The sequence below is a fragment of the Camellia sinensis genome, chromosome 6 (genome assembly GCF_055761805.1).
Source record: "Camellia sinensis isolate YWXY chromosome 6, ASM5576180v1, whole genome shotgun sequence".
Lineage (NCBI taxonomy): Eukaryota > Viridiplantae > Streptophyta > Magnoliopsida > Ericales > Theaceae > Camellia > Camellia sinensis.
Window position 1 is genome coordinate 147685244 of NC_138966.1, and position 27184 is coordinate 147712427.

The following is a 27184-nucleotide window of genomic DNA, read 5'->3' on the forward strand; positions in this document are numbered from 1 at the left end:
CTGTGCGACATTCAGAGGTACTTCAGAACTTTCAGTTCTTTTCATTTCATCTTTGATTTGCTCTGTACATTCTGATTTCTGATCGGTTTATGCATTTGTCATCCGCAGATTACATGGCAGCCCTGGGTGTCCCTGGGTGATGGTCTCTGACTTCAGTACACCGGAGCATCGGGCATCTCCCAGTATAGGGTCCTGCTCGAAGGGCCAGTTGGCAGGGCCTGGTTCCTGGGGGAGCGCTTTTTGCGCCAGGTATGGGGGTATCTTTCTCAGGATGTTCCCGCAGTACCTCCAGCCAGTATGCGGACCGCTGACAGGCTCTCTTACTCAGAGGTAGTCGGCGCCATGCTGGGCAGTGAAGCTTTACTATATGTTGAGGAGGGGGACTACGCCACTTACCGTCACATATACTTGATGCCTCCATTGACGGAAGCTCGCATCCCGATGATGAGACCTGCCGGTATGTCATCCTCGGGTCAGGCTCAGGCTCGGGCTGCAGACATCCCTTCTTCTAGCAGAGCCGGTACATCTAGAGGTGGGAGCAGACCGGTTCCTCCGGCTCCGTCGGTTCATCCTCATGTCGGATGGCCAGATATGCCTACTGAGTTGATGGCGTGGCAGTATGGGGCTAGTTCTCCGACTCCGATTCCACTAGAGCCTCCGATGCCCAGTGATCGATATGCTATTGATCCGGACTCACCGCCGGTATGCTCCACTTTTTTCATTCATCATTCAGATGTTTAGACACTCTTTTGTTTACTACCGGCTCCATCGGTAGTGAGAGGTACTTTTCTGTTTTGCAACTCGGTTGCTAATGTGTTGATAGACACGGGTGCATCTCATTCTTTTGTATCTGCTGCATTTGCATCGGTTTTGGAATTGGAGTTGGCACAGTTGGCATCTCCTATTTGTGTGGTATCGCCTTTGGGTGGTGAGTTGATCCTGAAACAGGGTGTTAGAGGATGTGATATAGAAGTCGCCGATTATAGGATTGCTTTTCCGTTTGTTGTCATGCCCATGAAGGGTTTTGATGTTATTTTGGGTATGGACTGGCTGTCGTCATACCGGGCTGTTATTGATTGCTACCGCCAGAGGGTCACGTTATGTACCTTTAGCGGGGAGTGGTTCCATTTCTTGGGAGATCGGGTTGGTAGTGTTTTGCCACCGGGGTATGATTCGCGAAAGCAAAGTGAGCTTAGTAGTCTACTTGCCAGCATTGAGAGTGGTGAGACCCAGCTTGTGTTGCCGAGGGTGGTTTGTGAGTATTCAGATGTCTTTCCTGAAGATCTTGTTAGTTTGCCACCTCACCGAGAGATAGAGTTCTCTATTGATTTAGTGCCCAGCACGGCGCCGATTTCTATGGCACCTTACCGTTTTGCTCCAGCAAAGTTGGTTGAGTTGAAAGTTCAGCTCCAGGAATTGCTAGATAAGGGCTTTGTTCGCCCTAGTGTTTCGCCGTGGGAAGCACCGGCCCTCTTTGTTAAAAAGAAAGATGGCGCCTTGAGATTGTGTATTGACTACCGGAAGTTAAATCGGGCTACGGTTAAGAATAAGTATCCTATGCCCTGTATTGATGATTTGTTTGACCAGTTGAAGGGTTCCCGCTGTTTCTCTAAGATAGACTTGAGATCAGGTTACCACCAGTTGAGGGTCAGGGAGGAGGATATTCCTAAGACGGCATTCCGTACGCGGTATGGCCATTATGAGTTTCTGGTGATGCCATTTGGGCTTACCAATGCACCGGCAGTCTTTATGGACTTGATGAACCGGATTTTCCGGGAGTTCTTAGACCGTTTTGTGGTCGTCTTTGTGGATGACATTCTTATCTATTCGCCTTCAGAGGAGGAGCATGAGAAACACTTGAGAGTGGTGCTTGATGTGCTTAGAGCCCATAGGCTGTATGCCAAGTTTGGGAAGTGTGAGTTCTGGCTGGGGGAAGTCAAATTCTTAGGCCACGTGGTATTCGGGGAAGGGGTGTCTGTTGATACATCCAAGGTTGAGGCAGTGCAAGATTGGGCACAGCCTAAGAGTGTGTTTGAGATCCGCAGTTTTCTAGGATTGGCTGGGTATTAAAGTCGCTTTGTGAAAGATTTCTCCAGGTTAGCGTCACCGTTGACTCGACTGACTCGGAAGGGAGTCAAGTTTGTGTGGAGTGAGACTTGTGAAAAGTCGTTCCAAGAGCTGAAAGTTAGATTGACCACCGCTCCGGTGTTGATTATTCCGGAGAGAGGGTTGGGTTATGCGGTTTATTGTGATGCCTCACGGGAGGGTTTGGGATGTGTGTTGATGCAGGAGGGGACAGTGGTAGCTTATGGCTCACGTCAGTTGAAAATACACGAGAAGAATTACCCCACACATGACCTAGAGTTAGCAGTAGTGATCTTTGCCTTGAAAATCTGGAGGCACTACCTTTTTGGTGAGAAGTTCGAGGTGTTCTCAGACTACAAGAGTTTAAAGTATCTGTTTACACAGAAGGACTTGAACCTGAGGCAGAGGAGGTGGATGGAGTTCATCGAGGATTATGATTTTGAGTTGCATTATCATCCGGGAAAGGCCAATGTTGTGGCCGATGCCCTTAGTAGGAAACCCATTAGTGATGTAGCTAGTATAGCCATCAGGGAATGGGAGATGTTGGGAGCACTTGGCGAGTTTGATTTGCTACTGGGCGAATCTGTTGAGGCTGCGGCCTTGTTTTCTGTTGTTGCGCAGCCTACACTTGTGACTCGAGTGTTAGAGGCACAGCGAGGTGACCTTGAAGTAGAGTCTCTCCGAGAGAAGATCTCCAGTGGGAAAGTTGAGAAGGGTTTGACGGTGTATCCCGACCAGAGTGTGAGATACCGAGACCGTTTGTTTGTACCGGAGTCTTGCCGTGAGGAAGTACTCCGAGAGTTTCATCATTCGCGCCTTGCGGTGCATCCGGGAGGTACTAAGATGTATCAGGGTTTGGGTCGCCAGTTTTGGTGGCGGGGTATGAAGAGAGATGTGGCTGTTTTCGTATCAAGGTGCCTTACTTGCCAGCAAGTGAAGGCCGAGCATCAGAGGCCAGCGGGTTTGTTGCAATCCTTGCCTATTGCCGAGTGGAAGTGGGAGCATGTCACTATGGACTTCGTTGTAGGTCTTCCGAGGACTCAGCGGGGTAGTGATGCTATTTGGGTGGTTGTAGACCGGTTGACTAAGTCAGCGCACTTTATTCCTATGCGCGTGAGAGATTCGGTAGATCATCTTGCCGACTTGTATATTCGGGACGTAGTGAGATTGCACGGGGTCCCAGTGACGATCGTCTCAGATAGAGATCCTCGTTTTACTGCTAGGTTGTGGCAGAGTTTGCAGAGTGCTTTGGGCACTAAGTTGACCTTTAGTACGGCCTATCATCCTCAGACTGACGGGCAGTCCGAGCGTACTATTCAGATCCTCGAGGATATGCTTCGAGGTTGTGTCCTTGACTTCAGTGGGACGTGGGAGAGGCACTTGCCATTGGTAGAGTTTGCCTACAACAACAGTTTTCAGTCTAGCATCGGTATGGCACCGTTTGAGGCCTTGTATGGCCGACCGTGTAGGTCTCCAGTTTGTTGGGCCGAGGTGGGTGATGCACCTTTGTTGGGTCCGGAGTTGGTTAGGGAGACGACGGAGAAAGTTGAGCTTATCCGTAGGAGGCTTGTTACAGCCCAGAGTCGGCAGAAATCTTATGCTGACCGTAGGAGGAGGCCTTTGGCGTTTGAGGTTGGTGATCATGTCTTTCTGAAGATATCACCTAGGCGAGGCCTGATGAGGTTTGGGAAGAGTGGGAAGCTGTCCCCTCGGTTTATTGGTCCTTTCGAGATCCTTGAGAGGATTGGTGAGGTTGCTTATCGGTTAGCCTTACCGCCGCAGTTGTCCGGAGTGCATGACGTGTTTCATGTGAGTATGCTTCGTAAGTATGAGCCAGATCCATCACATGTGTTGGATTGGACCGATTTAGAGGTAGATGAGGATGCCTCGTATGAGGAGAGACCGGTTCGGGTCTTGGATAGGCGGGATCAGGTCCTGCGTGGCAAGACCATTCCTTTGGTGAAAGTCTTGTGGAAACATCACGGAGTGGAGGAGGCCACTTGGGAACGTGAGTTGGGAGTCCGCGAGAAATATCCGGACTTGTTTGTTGATATGTAATCTTGTATTTACTTTTTGAACTGTTGTTGAACTTAAGAGCTTTTATATATGTCTTAAGTTGTGAAACATTGAGAATGTTTTGGTTTATTGGAAGTATGTTTTAGAACTTGCCTCATATGGAAGTCGAATGTGACACTATATGTGTTGAATGTATTGTTGAAGGTGGAAAGATAATGCGTAATGTTAATGCATGTCGATAGTACATATGTTGTTTACATATTGTGGATTTGTCTCTTGTTAAAGGGATGGGATGACCGGTATTGGGTCGGATTGTTGAATGTTAAATTGTAACATTGTTTAAATTTGTTTAAAATGGAGGAAAACTCGTTGTTGAAAACTTGTTCTTAATTTCGGGGACGAAATTCTTTAAGGGGGGGAGGTTATAGTGATCCCGGGTTTACCCTTGTTGTACAGTGATCCGGACATGTGTCCGTGGATGTTGGTAGTTGTTTATTACCTTGTTTGCATTCTCTTTACTTTGTATATTGAGTTATAGGATGTGTTGGGCAGGTTGGTTGTGTTTGGGAGCCTAGTGTAGCTGCCTAGATTTTTGGACCTTCGCTCGAGCGAGGAGTTGGTCGCTCGAGCGAGAGTTGAGTTTGTGTCTGGTGGGTCGAGCCAGAGTGGCTTCGATCGAGCGAGAGCTTGCACCCGGTTCTGGACCTGAGAGTTGTGTTTTCTGGCTCGAGCGAGCTTTTCTTGGCTCGAGCGGTCTGGTTTGTTCTTCGCTCGAGCGAGGAGTTGGTCACTCGAGCGTGCTTCTGGTTCCAGACCTGAAGGGTCGAGTTGTTGGCTCGAGCGAGCATTCTTTCGCTCGAGCGCACTTTTGAGTTTTTGGCTCGAGCGAGGGATTCTGGGCTCGAGCGAGAGTTTTCTGAGTCTGGTCGCTCGAGCGACCAAGTCTTCGCTCGAGCGAGAGTGTTTTATATCAGCGGTCAGTAGCGATTTTAAACATCACTTTTTCACTCCTCTTTTTGATCAAACCCTTGATCCGAGACCCTCTCTCTCTACACTTACACTCTCTCTAAGATTTGATCTTCCTAGGGTGTGAATCTAGCCTAGGGCCTTTGTTAAAAAGATAGTGGGCGTTGAGAGCTTTATTCTAATCTGAAAAAGTTGGGATTTGGAGCACGTTGATCTTCGAGTCTTCATCTCCTTTTTGGCTCAAACTTCGAGGTAGGGATACCCTACTCCTCTCTATGATCTTTGTCTTTAAATTTTGGTATTTTGAGATGTTGGGGTTGGTTTGGTAATTTTGTGAAAGTTGGGGGGGCTTTTGTGTAATTTTACAAAAGTTGGGGTTTTATTCATAATAAACCTGAATGCATGTTTGGTATAGTGAAATGGAATAAATGTTATGTCAATGATAAGAATGGAACCTAAGGGTTGAAATGTTAATTATGGGAATTGACCTAATTACATTGTTTGATTAATTGGGATAATTAATTGTGAGAACTGAAAGAATGAAATGTTGATTGAATATCCATTGTGCATTTATTTTCTGTTTAGAAATAACTGCTTTGGGCTATCGGTGGAGGATAGTCGTGTTTGTTGTAGACAATGCATGATGATTAGGCAAACTGAAACTAATCATTGGAATAAGTCATAGAATTTGACGGTTGATAGAATACATTAATTGTATGTATTGTGTGATTGTATATAGAACCCATGTGTTTGTGTACGTCATGTATAGAGGAGGAGATGGGGGATGTACTCCGCGGTTTAGGGGAAGATGGGGGATGTACCTCTAAACCGGTTAGTGTTGGGAGAAGACAGGGGATGAACTCCGAAGATAGAGCTCATATGCTTATCTGTTGTAGAATGTGGATATGGCTTGTATGCTTATCTGTGGATATTGTTGTTATACATATCTGTTGAGAATGTGGGTAGTGTCTATATGCCTATCTGTTGAAAAAGGAAAAATGAAAAGTAACTTGGACACATAAGTCGTATGACATAAATATGTGATTTATGTGAATGTATCAGTGTTGGCCATCTATCAATTGCTAATATTTTAGTCATTGTTCATGGCTGGTTTAGTGTATTTCTACTGGACTGTGGCTCACCCTATATGGGAATATCATTTTCAGGTACAGGAAGCATGCCACCTCCAAGGACATAGCTTGGGAGGATAGAGGCGGACACACTGTTGTCGTTTTAATTTTTGATGTGTTACATGTAAATCCAAGCCAAGGCTTAATATGTATGAGTTAGTACTCTTTTTGTTCTAACCAAGTGTTAACTTGGAAAGCTGTAAGCCCGTAGGGCATTTGCTTTTGTTGTTAACATGTAATACTTATGTAATGGAATTCTGATAAATGAATGAATGTGAGACTTTTATATATTAATGCATGTCTTTTTTAATAGATTTAATGTTATTATTTTGAGGGTGTATCCGCCGCGGAGCGGAGTCCTGGTTCTGTAAAAGTTCTGGAAGTGTGTATCCGCCGCTCGAGCGGGATTGTTGACGCTCGAGCGGGAGTCTGTGAGTGATGCTCGAGCGGGGCGTTGGACGCTCGAGTGGGGCAACTGGGTTAAAGCTCCGTGTTTTGACTTTTTAAATCACTTTTTCCACTTCTCTTCTCTCTCTTACTTTTCCAAAAATCACCATTGTTGAGCTGCTCACTCTAGAGCTCTACCTTCTCTCTAGGTATTGATCTAGTAGGAGTGATTTCCTCACCTTTGGCCTTTACAAAAAAGTTGTTGATCGTCGAGGGCTATCTCTTGATCCGAAAAATTTGTGGTTTGGAGCATTTTCGTTTTCTTCACCTTCTTGGTTGGGAGTCATTCTTTGAGGTAGGGATAACCTACTCCTCACTATGGGTTTTGTCTTTAAATTTTAGTATTTTGAGATGTTAGGGTTGGTTTAGTAATTTTGTGAAAGTTTGGGACTTTTGCGTAAATTTTCAAAGTTGGGGTTTTAACTATATAAAACCTAGATGCATGTTTGGCATGGAAAAGTGGAATTAATGTTGAGACATTAATGAAAAATGAAACCTAAGGGTTGTAATGTTAATTATGGAAAATACCCTAATTACATTGGTTAATTAATTTGTAAAATTAATTGTGAGAAATGAGGAATTGATGTGGAAATGTTGAGATTGAGAATGTGCGGGATTAAAGGGTGTAGTTGGATTTTATGTCGCTCACTTAGTTGGAAATGTTGATTATATATCCATTTGTTGCATTTATTTTCTGTATAGAAATAACTGCTTTGGGCTATCGGTGGAGGATAGTCTTGATTGTTGTAGACAATGCATGATGATTAGGCAAACTAAAACTAATCACTGGAATGTGTCATTGAGTATGACGGTTGAATGAATACATTAAATGTTATGTATTGATTGACGATGTGTATAATTGTTGTTTATATGCATTATGTTGTGTTGGAGGAGATAGGGGATGTACTCCACGGTTTAGAGGATGATAGGAGATGGACCTCTAAACCGGATGTTGTTGGGAGAAGATAGGGGATGGACTCCATAGATAAAGCTCATATGCTTATCTAGTGATGTGTTGACACAGCTCATATGCTTGTCTTTGGAAGTGTGATAGTGCTCTTATGCATATCTATGGAAGTGATGATATAGCTTGTATGCTTATCTGTTGGCGTGTGATATAGCTCGTATGCTTATCTATTATGAAATGGGGAAGTGTTTAATATGAGTTACTGTCTCATATAAGTTGTTTGGCCAGGTTCTGAGCCATGGTTATAAATTGAAAATTGAAAAGAATTGAAACATGGACTTGTAGGCCATGAAACCGTTAAGTGTTATAAGCGAAAGTATCAATGTTGGCCATCTATCAACTGCTAATCTTTTGGGCATTGTTCATATTTGGTTTAGTGTATTTCTACTGGGCTGTGGCTCACCCTATATGGGAATATCATTTTCAGGTACAGGTAGCATGCCACCTCCAAAGACGTAGCTTGGGAGGCTAGAGGCGGGCAGACTGCTGTTGTTTAGTTTCTTTGATGTATTACATGTATATTCAAGCCAAGGGCTTAATGTGTAAATGAGTTAGCACTCTTTTGTTGCAACCAAGTGTTAACTTGGAAAGCTGTAAGCCTTTAAGGCATTTGCTTTTGTCGTTAACATGTAATAGTTTTGGTAATGGAACTCTGATGAATAGAAAAATATGGAGCTTTAATATATAAATGCTTGTCTATATTGATGGGTTTAATGTTATTATTTTGGGGGCGTTACAACTTGGTATCAGAGCTGTAACGCCCTCAAAATAAACCCATAATATATATAACTGCCATGCTTAAATAAAAGAAAACCAATCATTATACCATTCACCAGAGTATTCTTATTGGAAAGCATTACATGTAACATCAAATTAAATGCCCTACGGGCTAACATCTTTCCAAGCCAACACTTGGACACAGAAATATGAGTTCTAACTCAAATACAAGTAAAGCCCGAGGCTTGAATGTTTACATGTACTAACAATAAAAACAATTAACTAAAGACAGTCTTCAAATCCAAAAGCCAAATCCTCCTAAGCTAAGTCCTTGGAGGTAGCTTATCACCTGAACCTGAAAATGATGTTCCCATAAAGGGTGAGCCACAGCCCAGTAGAAATATACTAAACCAAATATAAGCATTGAATAAAGCAATAGCATTCAATAGATGGTTAACCAAGATAACCAATTATAACTTAATACAGTCTCATGACACTAATGTCTATAACATATTTCAATTCCCATTATTATCGATATGGCTCAGCATCTGGCCAAACTTACAACAGTGAACTATATATCATATTCACATTACTTCCAATATCAACAACACAGATGAGACTCAGGCTCATATCAAAACACTTCATACTTCCAGTTTGATACACATTTTAGTGCTGTATCAATAACATGTAAAAACACTTCAATATAATAAGCACACATAATAGTGATGCTAATGGAGTCCATCCCCTATCTCCTCCCAAACAAAAATCCGGTTTAGAGGTCCATCCCCTATCTTCCCCTAAACCGTGGAGTACATCCCCTATCTCCTCCCAAACAATATGCATATGCAATGCTCAATCAATACATGTATTTTCTGTATTAATTCAATAGTCTAAATTTATGACTTAAACAAATTGATTAGTTTCAATTTACCCTAATCCACATGCAATGTCTACAACAAACACGCCTATTCTCCACCGATAGCCCAAAACAATTATTTCTAGACTGGAAATAAATATAACAACAATTTAATAGGCGAATGATTTAAATTATCCAACTACACCATTTAATCAATAAATTCCTCAATTCCATGAATTTAACCCAATTCCCCAATTTCCTTAATTAATTATACCAATTAATTTATTAATACAACTAGGGTTTTTCCCAAAAATTACCAAAGTATCCCCAACATATCAAAATACCAAAACTTAGAACAAAACTTATAAAATGGAGTAGGAAATCCCTACCTTGAAGTGAAGAACTCAAATGAAGATGATGACCAAAGACCAACGTGCTCCAAATCCCAAGTTTCTCAGATTAAAATGAAGCCCTCAACCCACTCTAACTTTTTAATAAAGGACCAAGGTTAGATACTCACCCTAGGTAGGTCAATTCTTAGAGAGAAGACAAGTTTAGAGAGAGAAAAAGAGAGAGGGAGTCTCAAGGGGCGGTTTATAAAAGTTAAGAAAGGAAAAGTAGGTCAAAAAGTGATTCAAAAGGTGAAATCACGGACTGATGTAGTCGACTCCCCGCTCGAGCGTGAAACACCCCGCTCGAGCGTCAGACACAGACTCACGCTCGAGCGTGAAAAGAGCCGCTCGAGCGTCGATTGCACACTTCCAGAAGTTTTGTAGGCGATGGTATCCGCTCGAGGTCAAACTCTCCGCTCGAGCGTAAGGACAAAACAAGATGTCATGCTCGAGCGTAGAAAACTCCCGCTCGAGCGGACGAACTGCAGAGTAAAGTACTGGGAGATGGAAAACCACGCTCGAGCGGAGAAGCAACAACGAAGAGCCCGCTCGAGCGTTAAAACTTCCGCTCGAGCGTTAAGGACAAAATCTGGGCATCACCTTTTGATTTCCAAGTGCAACCCACCTGTTTCAAACCTGCCCAACACAACGCAAGACTCAAATACAAAGAGTAAAGGCTAGAAGTGATAATGATACACAAACAAGTCCACGGAACCAAGTCAAAAATACAGTATACAAAGGAAGGAAAAACCGGGATCGCTATAAGAGCGTACCGGGTTCGAATACTTTGGGTACGTGGGAAGTGATTAGTATCACAATAGGTTTGTCTCACTTGATAGAGACTTAAGTGTAGTGTCATATGCTATGTGTTTAAATTGATAACATGCTTATGTGTTTATGTGGGTATGGGATTTAATTTCTAGGATGTTGATTGGATCCTTGGATTTCTGGGAGTCTTGTTGGAAAGGCACTTGATCAATGCCGTTTCTAACCGGAACTCTAGTAACGCCTCGGGACTATCATTATCCGGAAATGAAATTCGTAAGTGCTTATGTGTTTATGTGCTTACGTGGAATGAATTACAGTTGTCCATGCATTAGGACGTGAGTGTTTAGTTTTGGCACATTTGTGAATGTGCTAACGTTCTGTATTACCTTTATTAGGATGTCAGGACGAGGAAGAGGTGCTAGGCGTGGTAGGCCTGAGAGGCAGGAAGTACCTTTACCGGATCATATTCCGACAGTGCAGGAGGGAGTTGGCCAGGCCAATGTGGCCGAGCCAGCGGGTCAGCAGGCTATGAGTGCCCTGGCCCGAGAGATAGCAGGAGCTTTGGGTATTCTCAGAGCTGGGAATCAGGCAGCTGAGGCAGGGCCTTCTTTCTTGAAGAGGGAGTTCTTCCGGTCTAACCCGGATGAGTTTGTTGGGGATCCAAAGGAACCACTGAAGGCTGACGAGTGGTTAGAACAAATGAGTAAGACGTTCGAGATGCTTGGCATCGAGGACGGAGCATTGAAAGTGACCTTGGCATCCTTCCAGCTGAAGGGAGATACGGGTCAATGGTGGAAGTACGAGAAGGCTCGTGTTGGTGGTACATGGGAGGCGTTTGTGAATGCTTTCCAGGAGAGGTTCTTATCTGCAGTGGCTAGGGAAAGGCTGAGGGATCAGTTTAGCCGGCTCAATCAGCAGGGTATGTCTGTGGCAGAGTTTGAGGCCACTTTTACTAGTTTGTCCAGGTTTGCACCTGAGTTGGTGGCGTCCGAAGAACGCCGTTGCTATGAATTTGAGCGGAAGTTGAGGCGGGGCCTCAAGTTGAGGGTTGGTGTGTCTTATATCCGAGAGTATAGACATTTAGTGGATGCTGCAGCTCATATGGAGCTTATGATGCAGGAGGAGGACGAGGAGAAACATAGAGGCTCCAAGAGGGGCCAGGAGGGTCAGGGTGATGGCAGGAGATAGAGGGGTTATAACCCTGAGCAGTCTCAGAGTGGAGTTGCTAGGTCGACCTTTTCTGTGCCGAGTGCAGGCTCGGGGAGAGGTAATCAGGGAGGTTTGACTTGTTTCACCTATGGCCAGCTGGGTCACAAGTCTTCGGTTTGCCCGCAGAAGGGCGGAGGTCAGAGAGCTGCTTCTTCTTTAGCTAGACCCCAGAGTCAGAGTTTGGGCAGAGGGCAGCCCTTATCTTGCTATCAGTGTGGACAGCCTGGGCACTTGAAAAGGTTCTGCCCACAGTTGAGTGCCACATCGGGAGCGTCTGGTTCTAGGCAGACGCAGGGTTATCAGCCAGCTTAGTCTGTGCAGGCCTCGAGGGCCAATCCGGGAGCTTCGTCATCCCAGTCAATGTAGCAGTCTTTTGCTTCTAGAGGTGAGCAGGTGGACCAGGGGCCTACAGGGCGCGTGTATGTTGTTACCGCGTAGGACCTAGTACCGGCTCCATCAGTAGTGAGAGGTACCTTTCTGCTTTGCAACTCGGTTGCTAGTGTATTGATTGATATGGGTGTGTCTCATTCTTTTGTATCTGCTGCATTTGCATCTGTGTTAGAGTTGGAGTTGGCACTGTTAGCATCTCCTATTTGTGTAGTATCGCCTATTGGGGGTGAGTTGATTTTGAAACACGGATGTAGAGGTTGTGTTATAGAGGTCGCCGACCGTAGGCTTCCTTTTTCCTTTGTTGTTATGCCCATGAAAGGCTTTGATGTTATTTTGGGTATGGACTGGCTATCGTCATACCGGGCTGTTATTGATTGCTACCGCCAGAGGGTCACAGTTTGTACCTTGAGCGGGGAGTGTTTCCATTTCTTGGGGGATCGGGTTGGTAGTGTGTTGCCACCGATGTATGATCCGCGAGGGCGAAGTGAGCTTAGTGGTCTACTTGCTAGCTTCATGAGTGGTGAGTGTGATGAGACCCAGATTGTGTTACCGAGGGTGGTTTGTGAGTACTCGGATATTTTTCCCGAGGACCTTGTTAGTTTACCACCTTACCGGGAGATAGAGTTCTCTATTGATTTAGTACCCGGCACAGCGCCGATTTCTATGGCACCTTATTGTTTTGCCCCAGCCGAGTTGAGTGAGTTGAAGACTCAGTTTCAGGAGTTGTTAGATAAGGGTTTTGTTCGCCCTAGTGTTTCGCCGTGGGGAGCACTGGCCCTCTTTGCTAAAAAGAAAGATGGTGCCTTGAGATTGTGTATCGACTACCGGAAGTTGAATCGGGCTACGGTCAAGAATAAGTACCCTATGCCCCGTATAGATGATTTGTTTGACCAGCTGAAGGGTTCCCGTTGTTTCTCTAAAATAGACTTGAGATCGGGTTACCACCAGTTGAGGGTCAGGGAGGAGGATATTCCGAAGACGGCATTCCGTACGCGGTATGGCCACTATGAGTTTCTGGTGTTGCCATTTGGGCTTACCAATGCGCCGGCAGTCTTTATGGACTTGATGAACCGGATCTTCCGGGAATTCTTAGATCACTTTGTGGTCGTTTTCGTGGACGACATTCTTATCTATTCACCTTCAGAGGAGAAGCACGGGGCACACTTGAGAGTGGTGCTCGAGTTACTTAGAGCCCATAGGCTGTACGCCAAGTTTGGGAAGTGTGAGTTTTGGTTGGGAGAAGTCAAGTTCTTAGGCCATGTAGTATCCGGAGAAGGGGTGTCTGTCGATGCGTCCAAGGTAGAGGCAGTGCAAGATTGGGCACAGCCTAAGAGTGTGTTTGAGATCCGCAGTTTTTTGGGATTAGCTGGGTATTACCGTCGGTTTGTGAAAGACTTCTCCAGGCTAGCTTCGAGGTTGACTAGATTGACGCGGAAAGGGGTCAAGTTTGTATGGAGTGAGACTTGTGAAAAGTCGTTCCAAGAGCTGAAAATTAGATTGACCACCGCTCCGGTTTTGATTATTCCGGAAAGAGGGTTGGGTTATGTGGTTTATTGTGATGCCTCACGAGAGGGTTTGGGTTGTGTGTTGATGCAAGAAGGGAAAGTGGTAGCTTATGGCTCACGTCAGTTGAAAACACACGAAAAGAATTACCCTACACACGACCTAGAGTTAGCGGCTGTGATCTTTGCCTTGAAAATCTGGAGGCACTACCTTTATGGTGAGAGGTTCGAGGTGTTCTCGGACCATAAGAGTTTGAAGTATCTGTTTACACAGAGTGACTTGAATTTGAGGCAGAGGAGGTGGATGGAGTTCATCGAGGATTATGATTTTGAGTTGCACTAACATCCGGGAAAAGCCAATGTAGTGGCCGATGCCCTTAGTAGAAAATCCATTAGTGATGTAGCTTGTATAGCCATCCGGGAATGGGAGATGTTGGGAGCACTTGGCGAATTTGATTTGCTGCTGGGCGAATCTGTTGAGGCTGCGGCCTTGTTTTCCGTTGTTGCACAGCCTACACTTATGACTAGAGTGTTAGAGGCACAGAGAGGTGACCTTGAGGTAGAATCCCTCCGAGAGAAGATCTCCAGTGGAAAGGTTGAGAAGGGTTTGACGGTGTATCCGGACTTGAGTGTGAGATACCGAGACCGTTTGTTTGTGCCGGAGTCTTGTCGAGAGGAAGTACTCCGAGAGTTCCATCATTCGCGCCTTGCGGTGCATCCGGGAGGTACTAAGATGTATCATGATTTGGGTCGCCAGTTTTGGTGGCGAGGTATGAAGAGGGATGTGGCAGTTTTCGTGTCAAAGTGCCTTACTTGTCAGCAAGTGAAGGCCGAGCATCAGAAGCCAGCGGGTTTGTTGCAACCCTTGCCTATTGCAGAGTGGAAGTGGGAGCATGTCACCATGGACTTCGTTGTAGGTCTTCCGAGGACCCAATGGGGTAGTGACGCTATTTGGGTGGTTGTAGACCGGTTGACTAAGTCGGTGCACTTTATTCCCATGCGCATGAGGGATTCGGTAGATCATCTTGCCGACTTGTACATTCGGGACATAGTGAGATTGCATGGGGTCCCAGTGATGATCGTCTCAGATAGAGATCCTCGTTTTACTGCTAGGTTGTGGCAGAGTTTGTAGAGTTTGCAGAGTGCCTTGGGTACTAAGTTGACCTTTAGTACGGCTTATCATCCTCAGACTGACGGGCAGTCCGAGCGTACTATTCAGATCCTTGAGGGTATGCTTCGGGATTGTGTCCTTGACTTTAGTGGGACGTGGGAGAGGCACTTACCACTGGTGGAATTTGCCTACAATAACAGCTTTCAGTCTAGTATCGGTATGGCACCGTTTGAGGCCTTGTATGGCCGGCCTTGTAGGTCTCCGGTTTGTTGGGCCGAGGTGGGTGACGCACCTTTGTTGGGTCCGGAGCTAGTTAGGGAGACGACGGAGAATGTTGAACTTATTCGTAGGAGGCTTGTTACAGCCCAGAGTCGTCTGAAATCTTATGCTGACCGTAGGAGGAGGCCTTTGGCGTTTGAGATAGGTGATCATGTCTTTCTGAAGATATCACCTAGGCGGGGGTTGATGAGGTTTGGGAAGAGTGGGAAGTTATCCCCTCGATTTATTGGGCCTTTTGAGATCCTTGAGAGGATTGGCGAGGTTGCATATCGTTTAGCGTTGCCGCCACAGTTGTCCGGAGTTCATGACGTGTTTCATGTGAGTATGCTTCGGAAGTATGAGCCGGATCCATCGCATGTGTTAGATTGGACCGACTTAGAGGTAGATGAGGATGCCTCGTATGAGGAAAGACCGGTTCGGGTCTTGGATAGGAGGGATCAAGTCTTGCGTGGCAAGACCATCCCTTTGGTAAAGGTTTTGTGGAAACATCATGGAGTGGAAGAAGCCACTTGGGAACGTGAATTGGAGGTCCGCGAGAAATATCCGGACTTATTTACTGATAAGTAATCTTGTATTTAGATTTTGTAATATTGTTGGACTTAAGAGCTTTATATATGTCTTAAGTTGTAAAACATTGGCAATGTTTTGGTTTAATAGAAGTATGTTGTAGAACTTACCTTGAAATGAGAGTTGATTATGATATTGCATATGTTGGTTATATTGTAGAATTGGAGTTGTGTCATGTATATTGATTATGATATGAATTGTGAATCTTGTATGTTGGAAATGGTTGGAAATGGAAGAAAATTGCATGTTGATAATGCACTTGTAATATATGTTGTGAAATGCCTCTTGAAAAGAGATGGAATTGACCGGTAATGGGTCGAAATGTTTAATATTGTGTCATAATATTGGTGGACATGGAGAAAACCTATTTTTTTGAACTTGAGTTTAATTTCGGGGACGAAATTCTTTAAGGGGGGGAGGTTATAGCGATCCCGGTTTCCCTTTTCTTTAATTGTTGTATCCGGACTTAGGTTTCGTGGAGTTAGTTGTTATGTGTGTCTTGTTTACATCATTTACTCCTTGTATTTGAGTCTTGGGTTGTGTTGGGCAGGTTTGAAACAAGTTGGTTGAACTTGGAAACCAAGAGTAGTTGCCCAGATTTTGGCCTTCACGCTCGAGCAGGGATTTTGACGCTCAAGCGGGACCTTCGTTGTTGTTTGTCCGGTCGAGCGAGGTTTTCGACGCTCGAGCGTATTTCTCCATCTTCCAGTATCTCCTCTGCAGTGTTGTACGCTCGAGCGGGAGTTTATGCTCTCGAGCGGGATGTTGTGTGTGACGCTCGAGCGGGAGAGTTGAAGCTCGGGCGGAGTCCTGGTTCTGTAAAAGTTCTGGAAGTGTGTATCCGCCGCTCGAGCGGGATTGTTGACGCTCGAGCGGGGCGTTGGACGCTCGAGCGGGGCAACTGGGTTAAAGCTCCGTGTTTTGACTTTTTAAATCACTTTTTCCATTTCTCTTCTCTCTCTTACTTTTCTAAAAAACACCATTATTGAGCTTCTCACTCTAAAGCTCTACCTTCTCTCTAGGTATTGATCTAGTAGGAGTGATTTCCTCACCTTTGGCCTTTACAAAAAAGTTGTTGATCGTCGACCTCTTGATCCGAAAAATTCGTGGTTTGGAGCATTTTCGTTTTCTTCACCTTCTTGGTTGGGAGTCATTCTTTAAGGTAGGAATAACCTACTCCTCACTATGGGTTTTGTTTTTAAATTTTAGTATTTTGAGATGTTGGAGTTGGTTTGTTAATTTTGTGAAAGTTTGGGACTTTTGCGTAAATTTTCAAAGTTAGGGTTTTAACTATATAAAACCTTGATGCATGTTTGGCATGGAAAAGTGGAATTAATGTTGAAACATTAATGAAAAATGGAACCTAAGGGTTGTAATGTTAATTATGGAAAATACCCTAATTATATTGGTTAATTAATTTGTAAAATTAATTGTGAGAAATGAGGAATTGATGTGGAAATGTTGAGATTGGGAATGTGTGGGATTAAAGGGTGTAGTTGGATTTTATGTCGCTCACCTAGTTGGAAATGTTGATTATATATCCATTTGTTGCATTTATTTTCTGTATAGAAATAACTGCTTTGGGCTATCGGTGGAGGATAGTCTTGATTGTTGTAGACAATGCATGATGATTAGGCAAACTAAAACTAATCACTGGAATGTGTCATTGAGTATGACGGTTGAATGAATACATTAAATGTTATGTATTGATTGACGATGTGTATAATTGTTGTTTATATGCATTATGTTGTGTTGGAGGAGATAAGGGATGTACTCCACGGTTTAGAGGATGATAGGGGATGGACCTCTAAACCGGATGTTGTTGGGAGAAGATAGGGGATGGACTCCATAGATAGAGCTCATATGCTTATCTAGTGATGTGTTGACACAGCTCATATGCTTGTCTTTGGAAGTGTGATAGTGCTCTTATGCATATCTATGGAAGTGATGATATAGCTTGTATGCTTATCTGTTGGCGTGTGATATAGCTCGTATGCTTATCTATTATGAAATGGGGAAGTGTTTAATATGAGTTACTGTCTCATATAAGTTGTTTGGCCAGGTTCTAAGCCATGGTTATAAATTGAAAATTGAAAAGAATTGGAACATGGACTTGTAGGTCATGAAACCATTAAGTGTTATAAGCGAAAGTATCAGTGTTGGCCATCTATCAACTGCTAATCTTTTGGGCATTGTTCATATTTGGTTTAGTGTATTTCTACTGGGCTGTGGCTCACCCTATATGGGAATATCATTTTCAGGTACAGGTAGCATGCCACCTCCAAAGACGTAGCTTGGGAGGCTAGAGGTGGGCAGACTGTTGTTGTTTAGTTTATTTGATGTATTACATGTATATTCAAGCCAAGGGCTTAATGTGTAAATGAGTTAGCACTCTTTTGTTGCAACCAAGTGTTGACTTGGAAAGCTGTAAGCCTTTAAGGCATTTGCTTTTGTCGTTAACATGTAATAGTTTTGGTAATGGAACTCTGATGAATAGAAAAATATGGAGCTTTAATATATAAATGCTTGTCTATATTAATGGGTTTAATGTTATTATTTTGGGGGCGTTACAGTTAGTTGCTCAAGTTTTTGAAACCTTCCGACCTCAAAACACAACTACTCCCCATCATATGCATCCCAAAGAATAATACGTACTAAACTAGGCAAGACTTGAATGGCTTTTACTGGATCATTCTTGGTCAAAGCTGAACCAAATAGACATAATGAGACTAGATTTTGAAGTTTCGGGATCCAGTCGGGCAACTTCTCTATACATCCACTCAACTGGAGATATTGAAGATATTGAGGTGGAGATGACGATATATATTGTAAATCCAGAATCTCATCACTTGAGGCCCATACACTCAAACGTTGAAGGTATTTCATTTTCTCAATGGCTGCACATAGAGCCCTCTCGTGTTGTCTTTCCAATTTCGTAATTCCCAACTTCCTTAGCTCCCTCAATTTCTCAAGCTCTTTAATTAGGCCTAGCCCATCATCATGATTTGTTTCCACATGCCACAAATTTTGCAGCTCCTCCAAACCCCCAATCTCTCCCTGTATCTTCACTCCTATAATATCATTGAAGTAATCAGATTCATAGTTACGAGAATAGGCAATAAGATGTTGCAACTTATGGAGCCTACTGATATCAAATGGAAGCTCTCTCACGGGGGAATGTTTCGTATCCAAAGTCTGTAGGTTTTGCAGCTTACCTATGGACTTTGGTATTTTCTCCACTTGTGTCCTCCTTATGCTTAGGTATCTCAAAAGAAATAGATTTCCCACTTCTTCATGAAGTTCATCCAAATAAGCATCCTCGAGAGCCAACATTTTCAAAAGCTTGAAATTTGCAGCTATTGTACCCAATAAGGGTTTGTTTGGCAGCATTCCCCTTTGAAAAAGAAAAACAGAACGAATTGGGGATTTACTAATGCTTTTCTTGACCTTATCCACGTCAAAGTAATGCATATGCATAGATAGTCGGCGAGTTGTGGCATTGAAATTGAATTCTCTTTTTCCAAAATTTGACACAAATTAAACTCCTCGGACATTGAGAAAATAATCTCACGCACTACATCGTGTACCCGACACAATCCAACTCTTCCAGCAAATTTTGTTGCTGACATTAGAACTAAGCCTCTATGGATCAGCTCAGTCAAGTATTCTTCTGCAACTTCGTCCAATGTTTTTCCATTATGCTCTTCAACAAAACCCTCAGCTATCCATAGCCGAATTAGTCTCCCAGCTTTGATAGTGTAGTCTTTTGGCATTATTCCAAAGTACAAGAAACAAGATTTGAGGTGGTGAGGCAGATCATTATAACTGAACAACAAAATTTTGCTAATGCTTTTAAGATCAGGATTCCTTTCCAACTCAGAGTTCATGCTACCATATAATTTTTTCCATTCAGATATACCCTTGTTTTTGGTGGACAAGAGACCGCCTATAGCTGCAATTGCAAGTGGCAAACCTTGACACTTTCTAACAATTGCTTGTGATACTTCCTCCAACTCAGGGGGACAATGACCCCCAAAGCCCAATTGGAAGGCTTTCATGCAAAAGAGTTTCCAAGCATTCTCTTGGGATAGGCCCTGAAGCTCGTGGACGTGATCCACTGAAGTTTCTGTGCAAAATGCAGCAACCTGTTCTTTCCGTGTGGTGATAATTACCCTACTGCCTTCACTATTTTTGGGTAAAGCATGTCTTATGGCTCCCCAAAAATCATTTTCCCATACATCATCAAACACAATCAGGTACCTCTTTTTGCATAAATATCCTCTTAGCTTGATAATGAGTGACTCAATTTCCTCATTAGGTAGAACACAAATTCCTGATAACTGCTTTATCATTGTTTGGAGGAGGTCCTCTGGCTTGTTTGATTGAGAGACAGTGATCCACGTTTTACAATTGAAGTGTGCAACCACTTCTTGGCTGTCATAAACTTTCTTGGCAAGAGTGGTCTTGCCAATTCCACCCATGCCAACCACCGAGATCACTGCTCGTTGTGATTGATTTTGGTCAACCAATCTACTTATCAATTCATATTTGGGAGATTCAATGCCAACAGCTTCGTCATCCCCTATGAAAAGGGAAGCTAGTCGAGGGTCACGCCACATGTTGTCCTTGGTGATGTTGCTAGTGCTGGTGTTGCTATGTTTTGAGGAAGTACTAGTACTAAATCCATATCGAACAGCTCCTTCCTGGATCTCACGGATTGTAGTCTTGATGTCTTGGATTTGAGAAGCTATCTCATGTCGTGGCTTTAGCTTAGTGATTATTTGAGTAACCTTACGCAAGGAACCAACTAGTCCAGGTTTTTTTGGCAAGACCAAGAGAATGTGTTCATCGATAACGTCTTCTATCCAATAAGAAACTTCCCTTACTTGTTTCACCCATGTTTTCACGCCTTTATCTCCCTTTTTTGCTCTTGATTCTGCATCTTCTAAGAAAGAGTGTATGCGCTCTAATTCAGCTTTAATATTGACAATTTCCTTGCGAACACCCTTCAACAACTTTACTTCCCCACTTAACAATGGTGCCAAATATTGAATGACAGAACTCACTGCTCTTTCTGCCATTACTTATCCCTGCACTAAACAAACCATCGCGATTAGTTCTAATTATGCTTAGTATGTAATTATGTCCACATAGAAAGGAAATTAGATGGAGTTTGGGTCCTCTAAAGTAGTTGGTAAAGTCATTTGTAAAGTAAAAAAAATTGATTGGTCCACATTTTTAATATCATTGATGCCTTGTTTTTTTTTTTTCTTTTTCTTTTTTTGACCAAATTGTTTTTTTTTATAATTTGTTTGTAAAAAGTTCAAAAAATTTATGAAAATCAAATCAAACCAAACCAACCAAACAACATTCCCAGGGTCTAATATAATGATATTTAAGGCAACAAGTCAGGCCATGTGACCTTGTAATTAGATGGTCCAATCAAGCTGAAAAATTAATAATAATTACTATAAATTCCATTGATTTTGACGGAGCTTGAAAAAATTACACGCTCAATAAATTTGACATAACTATACCAACTGTTTTTTAATAAAGCTAAGCTAAAGCAGAAGAAATTAATACAAATGGCGTAGATACAACTATGATAGATAATAATATATATATACTAGTGGTTGGCACGTGCAGACACAACTACGATCGATAATAACATATATATACTAGTAGTTGGCACAAGTATCGCATGCGTAATTCAAGTAAAAATAAAACTAAATTTGTACTATATATTGTGTGCCACTTATATAGTAAGTGTTTTCTTTATTTGATCGATGATTAAGGTTCGAGTCTTGATCTTTCCATTATCTAATTTTTTTTGTTTTAAATTAAAAAGTGAACACTTGCCTGTATAAGAAGTTGAGGACATCGGGGTGTTTATTTCATATATAGTATAGATAGATATATATTTATTTATTTCGGTGTAAAAGATATACAAACACAACAACATCATCATTCATAGATTTGAGTAGAGATTCGTGGATGAGTTACTTAAATCATGATCCAAAACAGAAAAAAGATAGTACTGGGTTGTAGAAACATACCTACCAGCAACCAAGCAGAGATTGATGATTAGCAACTCTGCAAAGAAGAAATGGATATGAAGATCCCTAAACCAAACCCTGGGAATTGCTTTTGTTGCTTTTGTGAGATTTCAGCAAAAGCTTCACTCTATGAATGAGTTAGGCTTCGTTTTTGGAGAAGAAAGACTTGACTTTGTAGACGACTTGGGTATATTAGGAGGAAAATGAAAATAATAAAAAACTAAGGGTAGTGACAATAGAATGGACATGATTTTCATTTTTTTATTATTGGGCAAATTAAAAAATAATAATAATAAATAAAAATAAAAATAAAAATAAATTTTAAATTTTAAAATTAAATTTCAAAATTTTAATTATTTCAATTTAAATTTTAAATTTCATTCCATACTACAATCTACGTTGTGTCTATCTCCGTTTACAGAATTAACGAAAAACTCACTTGTATATACGAAATCTTTTTTTATTATCAAAACGTGACGTTTTCTTACTTGGTGATTTAAATTAATAATATTTTTACTTAAATCAGAACCATCTATTTGCAATCCTACCATAGAGTAAACCACACCGGATCAATTCTCTTTATCTTTTCATCATTTCGCAGGAGACCACTCCCATGGACGACCAACAATTCTCCGGCCACTCTTTACCAACATCACTCATCATTTCTCATCCCGAACGCATATAGATATCACGATTTTTGAATTTGATCGGTGAAAACGAACGATTTCGAGAGAGAGAGATAGATGGCGGCGTATAGAGCCGACGACGACGACTACGATTACTTGTTCAATGTGGTTCTGATCAGTGACTCTAGTGTGGGCTAATCAAATCTGCTCTCTAGGTTTACAAGGAACGACTTCAGTCTTGAATCCAAATCCACCATCGGCGTTGAATTCGCTACTCGGAGTATTCGCGTCGACGACAAGATCGTTATGGCCCAGATTTGGGACACCCCCAATTCTCACTTTCTGTGATTATCGTATATTGGGTTTCTGTTCGGTTGCTCGAAAAATGTGTGATTTGTCATGGATTGAGTTTCAGTTTTTAATTGGCTTTACGCTGTCAATTCTCACTTTCTGTGATTATCGTATATTGGGTTTCTGTCCTCACTTTCTATGTTTGGTTGGTGAATTTAAGAGAGATTTAAAAAAAAATAAATAAATAAATAAATAAATAAATAAATTGTAAAAGTAAATGAAATGTAAATATATTTTATTTATATTTTTTATATATATTTTTTTTCTTTACTAATTTCCTTCTCAAATTCCCTAATAAAACACAGTTAATGAGGCTAGGGTTTTAATCCTATTGTAATGTTTCAGTCCTGTTGTTTTAGAACTTCTTGCATTTCGGTTCTTGTGAATTATTTCTAAAGTTCTTTGACATTGGATTGGTTCATTCTGATTGAAGATGAGAACAATTGTTCGCTCTGTTCCACAATTTTGATCAGCTTTTCGGCATTGAGGGTACACTATCTTAAGTGGGTTATCAAGAAAATAAAATTATTTGGCTAGTAATTGGTCTGTCTACAAACTCTCCTACAATGCTAAAATTTGTAGATATACATATCCATATATGATCTCAAGAACTCTGTTTGGTGATGCTGCTGAAGTAACCAATGGAGGTTGTCTTGCTATGACTGTCCATCAATCATTTTCAATTTTGTTAAATAATCTTTAACATGACGTTCACATTTTGATTTGGGTTTTAACTTGATGTCATGACCTCGTTAAGGTTTTATTTATAGCTTTGTGCAAAGGGACAGAAAAGTGATAGTTGTAGGATGGAATCATGATTGTCAAAATTGGGATTCTAAGTGGGACCGTTGGAGGGATTCATGGATCGGATGGTAAAATCGGATAAAAAATTGTAAGATTCTACTTTCAACGCAAAATAAAATAAAAAATTATGGATAATGATAATGCATGTTACACAATTTTAAAAAGATTAAAGAAAAATGATAAATTTGAGGGTAAATTACACTTTACACCCCTGCACTTCACATCAAATCTCACTTTGGTCCTTACACATCAAATTGTGACACTTAACCCCCTGTATTTTTGGTCAAGTGTCACTTTGGCCCTTCTATTAATAGTGAGGCTAACAAAAGTTATCCTTTAAGGAGCTAAGTGTCACAATTTTGATGTGTAGGGACTAAAGTGAGATTTTGTATAAAGTGCAAAAGTGCAAAGTGTAATTTATCCTCACATGTTTTTTATGTGACTAATCTCTGTTAATAATGAGGACTAACAGAATGGCTCAAGTGACATTTGACCAAAAGTGCAGGGAGTTAAGTGTCATAATTTGATGTATAAGGGCCAAAATGGAATTTGATGTAAAGTGGAGGGGTGCAAAGTGTAATTTATCCTAAATTTGATACAATGGACTTCTATGTTAAATATAAATCGAAAGAAATGATTGAAAAAGGAGTTTGTAGTTAAAGTTTTTATATAAATATACATATATATATATATATATATAAGAAATAAATAATAGCAAAAAAAATTGTAGGATCGGAATCGAAATAATAATAGAATCAGGATCGTATGCGATTCTACACGATTTTATAAATAGGATCGTAATCACTTGAAGATCTTACTAAATTTAAGATCCCAGTATGATCCAGATCGTTTGGCCCAACTAAGATTGTAGAATTGCAAGATCGTACGATCTGAATCGAGATTTTGATAACCATAGGTGGAATAGAAAAATGAGAAAGTGCAGTAAATGGGTACGAAGAAGAGAGTAATTGCAGTGGGTTTCGATACAATGTGTTTGGCAAAGGATTTTTTTAGCTTTTCGGGATAAAATTCACAAAATGACAAAATATGCTAAAATAGCTAATCAGGCAAAATGTCATATCAAATCTATAATCATTTTACTTTTTTTCTCACAAATATCACATCCAACTACAAAAAAATCCAACTATCTTCCCAAACACAAAAATTTTAGCTTACTAAAATAGCCAAAAACTAAAATAGCCTACTAAAAGGACAACTTCCCAAACACCCACAATGTGTTGAAGTTCATGGTAAATATATGGTGAATGGCTCTGATGTAATGAATGATAAATATATGTTGGTATTGATACGGTGTGATTATTTTCAAATGTAAGATTAATATTAAATGAAATGAGTGAATGATAAGAAATATGAAATTAAATTAAAACTCTGAAATTTAATTAGAAAAATATGTTAATGTTATCATTCATTAGATGAGTAAATTTCTATCATTCATTGCAAAAATCACTTTCATTTTTTTCCTCTGTGAATGAGTGAATGATAATTTGGTCTTTATTATTTAGATGAGTAAAAAAACAAAAAAAACAAAAAACAAAAACAAAGAAAAAAATGAAAGAGAAACATGGGTGAGAATTTTTATTTTTATTTTATATTTTGATTGATAATCTTGGTACTATAAAACCTATATATACAGTCAATTGGTGGCGGAGATGGTGGCAAACCTTAAGAATATATATATTGCTCAATTTGAGTAGAATTTTCATGTTTGTGCAAGTGATTTTTGTTGTAACGTCCTCAAAATAATACATAAAATCTATCACTTTAGACATGCATTGATACAAAAGAAATCAACCATTTCTATTCATCAGAGTAGTTCTTACAGCAGTGTTACATGTTAACAACAAAAGCAAATGCCCTACGGGCTTACAGCTTTCCAAGTCAACACTTGATTACACAAAAGAAAAGTACTAACTCTATACAAAGTAAGCCCTTGGCTTGATATACATGTAATACAAACAAAATAATCAAAAAGAGTCTTCAACTCCCATATCCATCCAAGCTATGTCCTTGGAGGTGGCATGCTACCTGTACTTGAAAATAATGTCTCATATAGGGTGAGCCAACGCCCAGTAGAGATATGCTAAACACAGTATGAGCAATAACTAAAACATTAGCAAATGATAAATGTTTAATTCCCATAAATCAATTCATAACCCATTTCCATTACATGACCACTATGTCCATGTTTCATTTCATTTTCCATTTCTATCCTGTGCGAGGAGCAAATATTCAGGCAAGCCCGCACTCCTTTCTTCCGAGCTCCTGTCTATCCGATCCACCTGCGAGCACAACGGCGGTGAGCTACCCGGCGGTGTGTGGCCAGAAAACCCCTCCGACGATCAAGTTAGACACACACACACAAGGATAGAGAGAGAGGACTGAGTTTTGTTTAGTGTATGTCTCACCAAATATTCATCTGTCCCAGCATGGGGGGCTCAGACATGCTTATATACCTTCTGTGCCCCAAATCCACTCACATTCGTCTCTCGACACGTGGAGCTGCTATCCCATCTATCAGCATAAATCTTGCTGATCATCACCTAACCCAACTGCCAGCCCACTGTAATGGGAGCTCGGCAGCCGGGCTGTAGCATCTCGGCTGTCAACGACCATGCTGCATTTCGGGCCCATGTGCCCCCCACAACCGAGCTTCTTTCCAGCCATGCTCGACTGCATTCCGGCGAAGCCAAGCTTGAGATTGGTCATACCGGTCAACCAAAGTCTTTCCTGCCGAGCTTCAGGCATGATCCTTCATGCCGAGCTATGAATGCGCGCTTTCCAACCGCGCAATGCCGACAAGGTAAAGTAGCTCGGTTCCACATGCCCTTGCCATTGCCGAGCAAAAATCCCTTCTAGGTGGACCAGGGATACCACGACCCAAATTTGTTCGGCCCACAATTGGCCTGGTATTACCATGGCCCAATCCAGATCATATTTTTCCTTCTCAATTGCCCCTTAATTTTGTCCACGCCAGCGTGACCGGGATTATCTGTTCCGACCGAGATGAACTCTTCCTCGGTTCACAATTTGCAAGAGGCAAACCGAGTTAATTTCCGCGCTCGGTTCCCTATCCTGCTCGGTCGACGCTTCGTCTGACCTTCCTGTCCCTTCAGTACTGACGCTGCCGTCAATAGGGACGCGTGTCGTGGGTTGATTGGCCTCGAGCAGCCAAACATCACGTCCGTTCAGATTCAAATTTTTGGCGGTCTTCTTCATCTCTATAAACATGTTGAACCTTCCTTCATTCCAACCTTACTGACTCTCTCTCCTACTAGTCGATCCAGAGCTTCTACCCTTGCTTACTTGCCATCGCTGAGTTCGTCTTCGAAGAAGAAGACTTTGCCTTCTCCTGGTAAGTTCTTCGAGCCTCGTTTTTGTTATTTCAGTTGGTATTTCGCATACTAGGGCACTAAATCCGTAGGTTTTAGGACATAGGCACCCAAAATCGTCCCCCCCTTCACTCTCCTTGCTATTCTTCATTCTCTGATGAACACTGAATATCTGGGGCGGACCGGGCTCCAGGTCTTCCTTTGATCCAAAAAATCATTAAGACCGAGCAAATGAGTAGTTTGTCCCAACCTTAGTAGAAACCGGGGTAACGAAATGACTTGGCCGTTCAACCGGGCTAACATCTGGTCCGCATAAGCGATCGGGTTTCCTGGTTAGCCTTAACGTCCGAGGTGGTTTGGCATTCTTCATGACCGTGCTAAAGTCAAGCTCGTTTTGCACGACCGCGCTTCCTCTTACACTTGCCATCCTTTTCCTGTAGAGTCCAAGGGGACCACAGACCATTACCGAGGCTCTCAAAGATCGAGCAGCCATTAATCACCGGTCTGCCAAACCTCCTCAGCCGAGCTAACTTAGCTTGGCCACACATGGGGCGCTTCCGCTACCTTGTTGACACTCAGGGTGGGTTGGCCGTGT

At 41.9% G+C, this 27184-nt stretch overlaps 1 protein-coding gene across 5 annotated transcripts in view; it reads right to left on the reverse strand.

Annotated features, from left to right (window-relative positions):
- Positions 1-21677, reverse strand: part of LOC145792958 (disease resistance protein RPM1-like) — a 37523-nt gene extending 15846 nt beyond the window's left edge. The window contains exons 1-2 of one of the 5 annotated variants that reach the window (XM_082875073.1): positions 21463-21677; positions 18334-20492 (exon numbers count right to left, since the gene is read on the reverse strand). In XM_082875073.1, the coding sequence (XP_082731199.1) occupies positions 18759-20483 (1725 nt within the window). In that variant the 5' untranslated portion in view covers positions 20484-20492; positions 21463-21677 and the 3' untranslated portion in view covers positions 18334-18758. Of the gene's footprint in view, positions 1-18333; positions 20498-21458 lie in introns of those variants that run through there. The other 4 variants (XM_082875072.1, XM_082875075.1, XM_082875074.1 and 1 more) reach the window with 4 other exon arrangements.
- Between the last annotated feature and the right edge of the window lie 5507 nt (positions 21678-27184).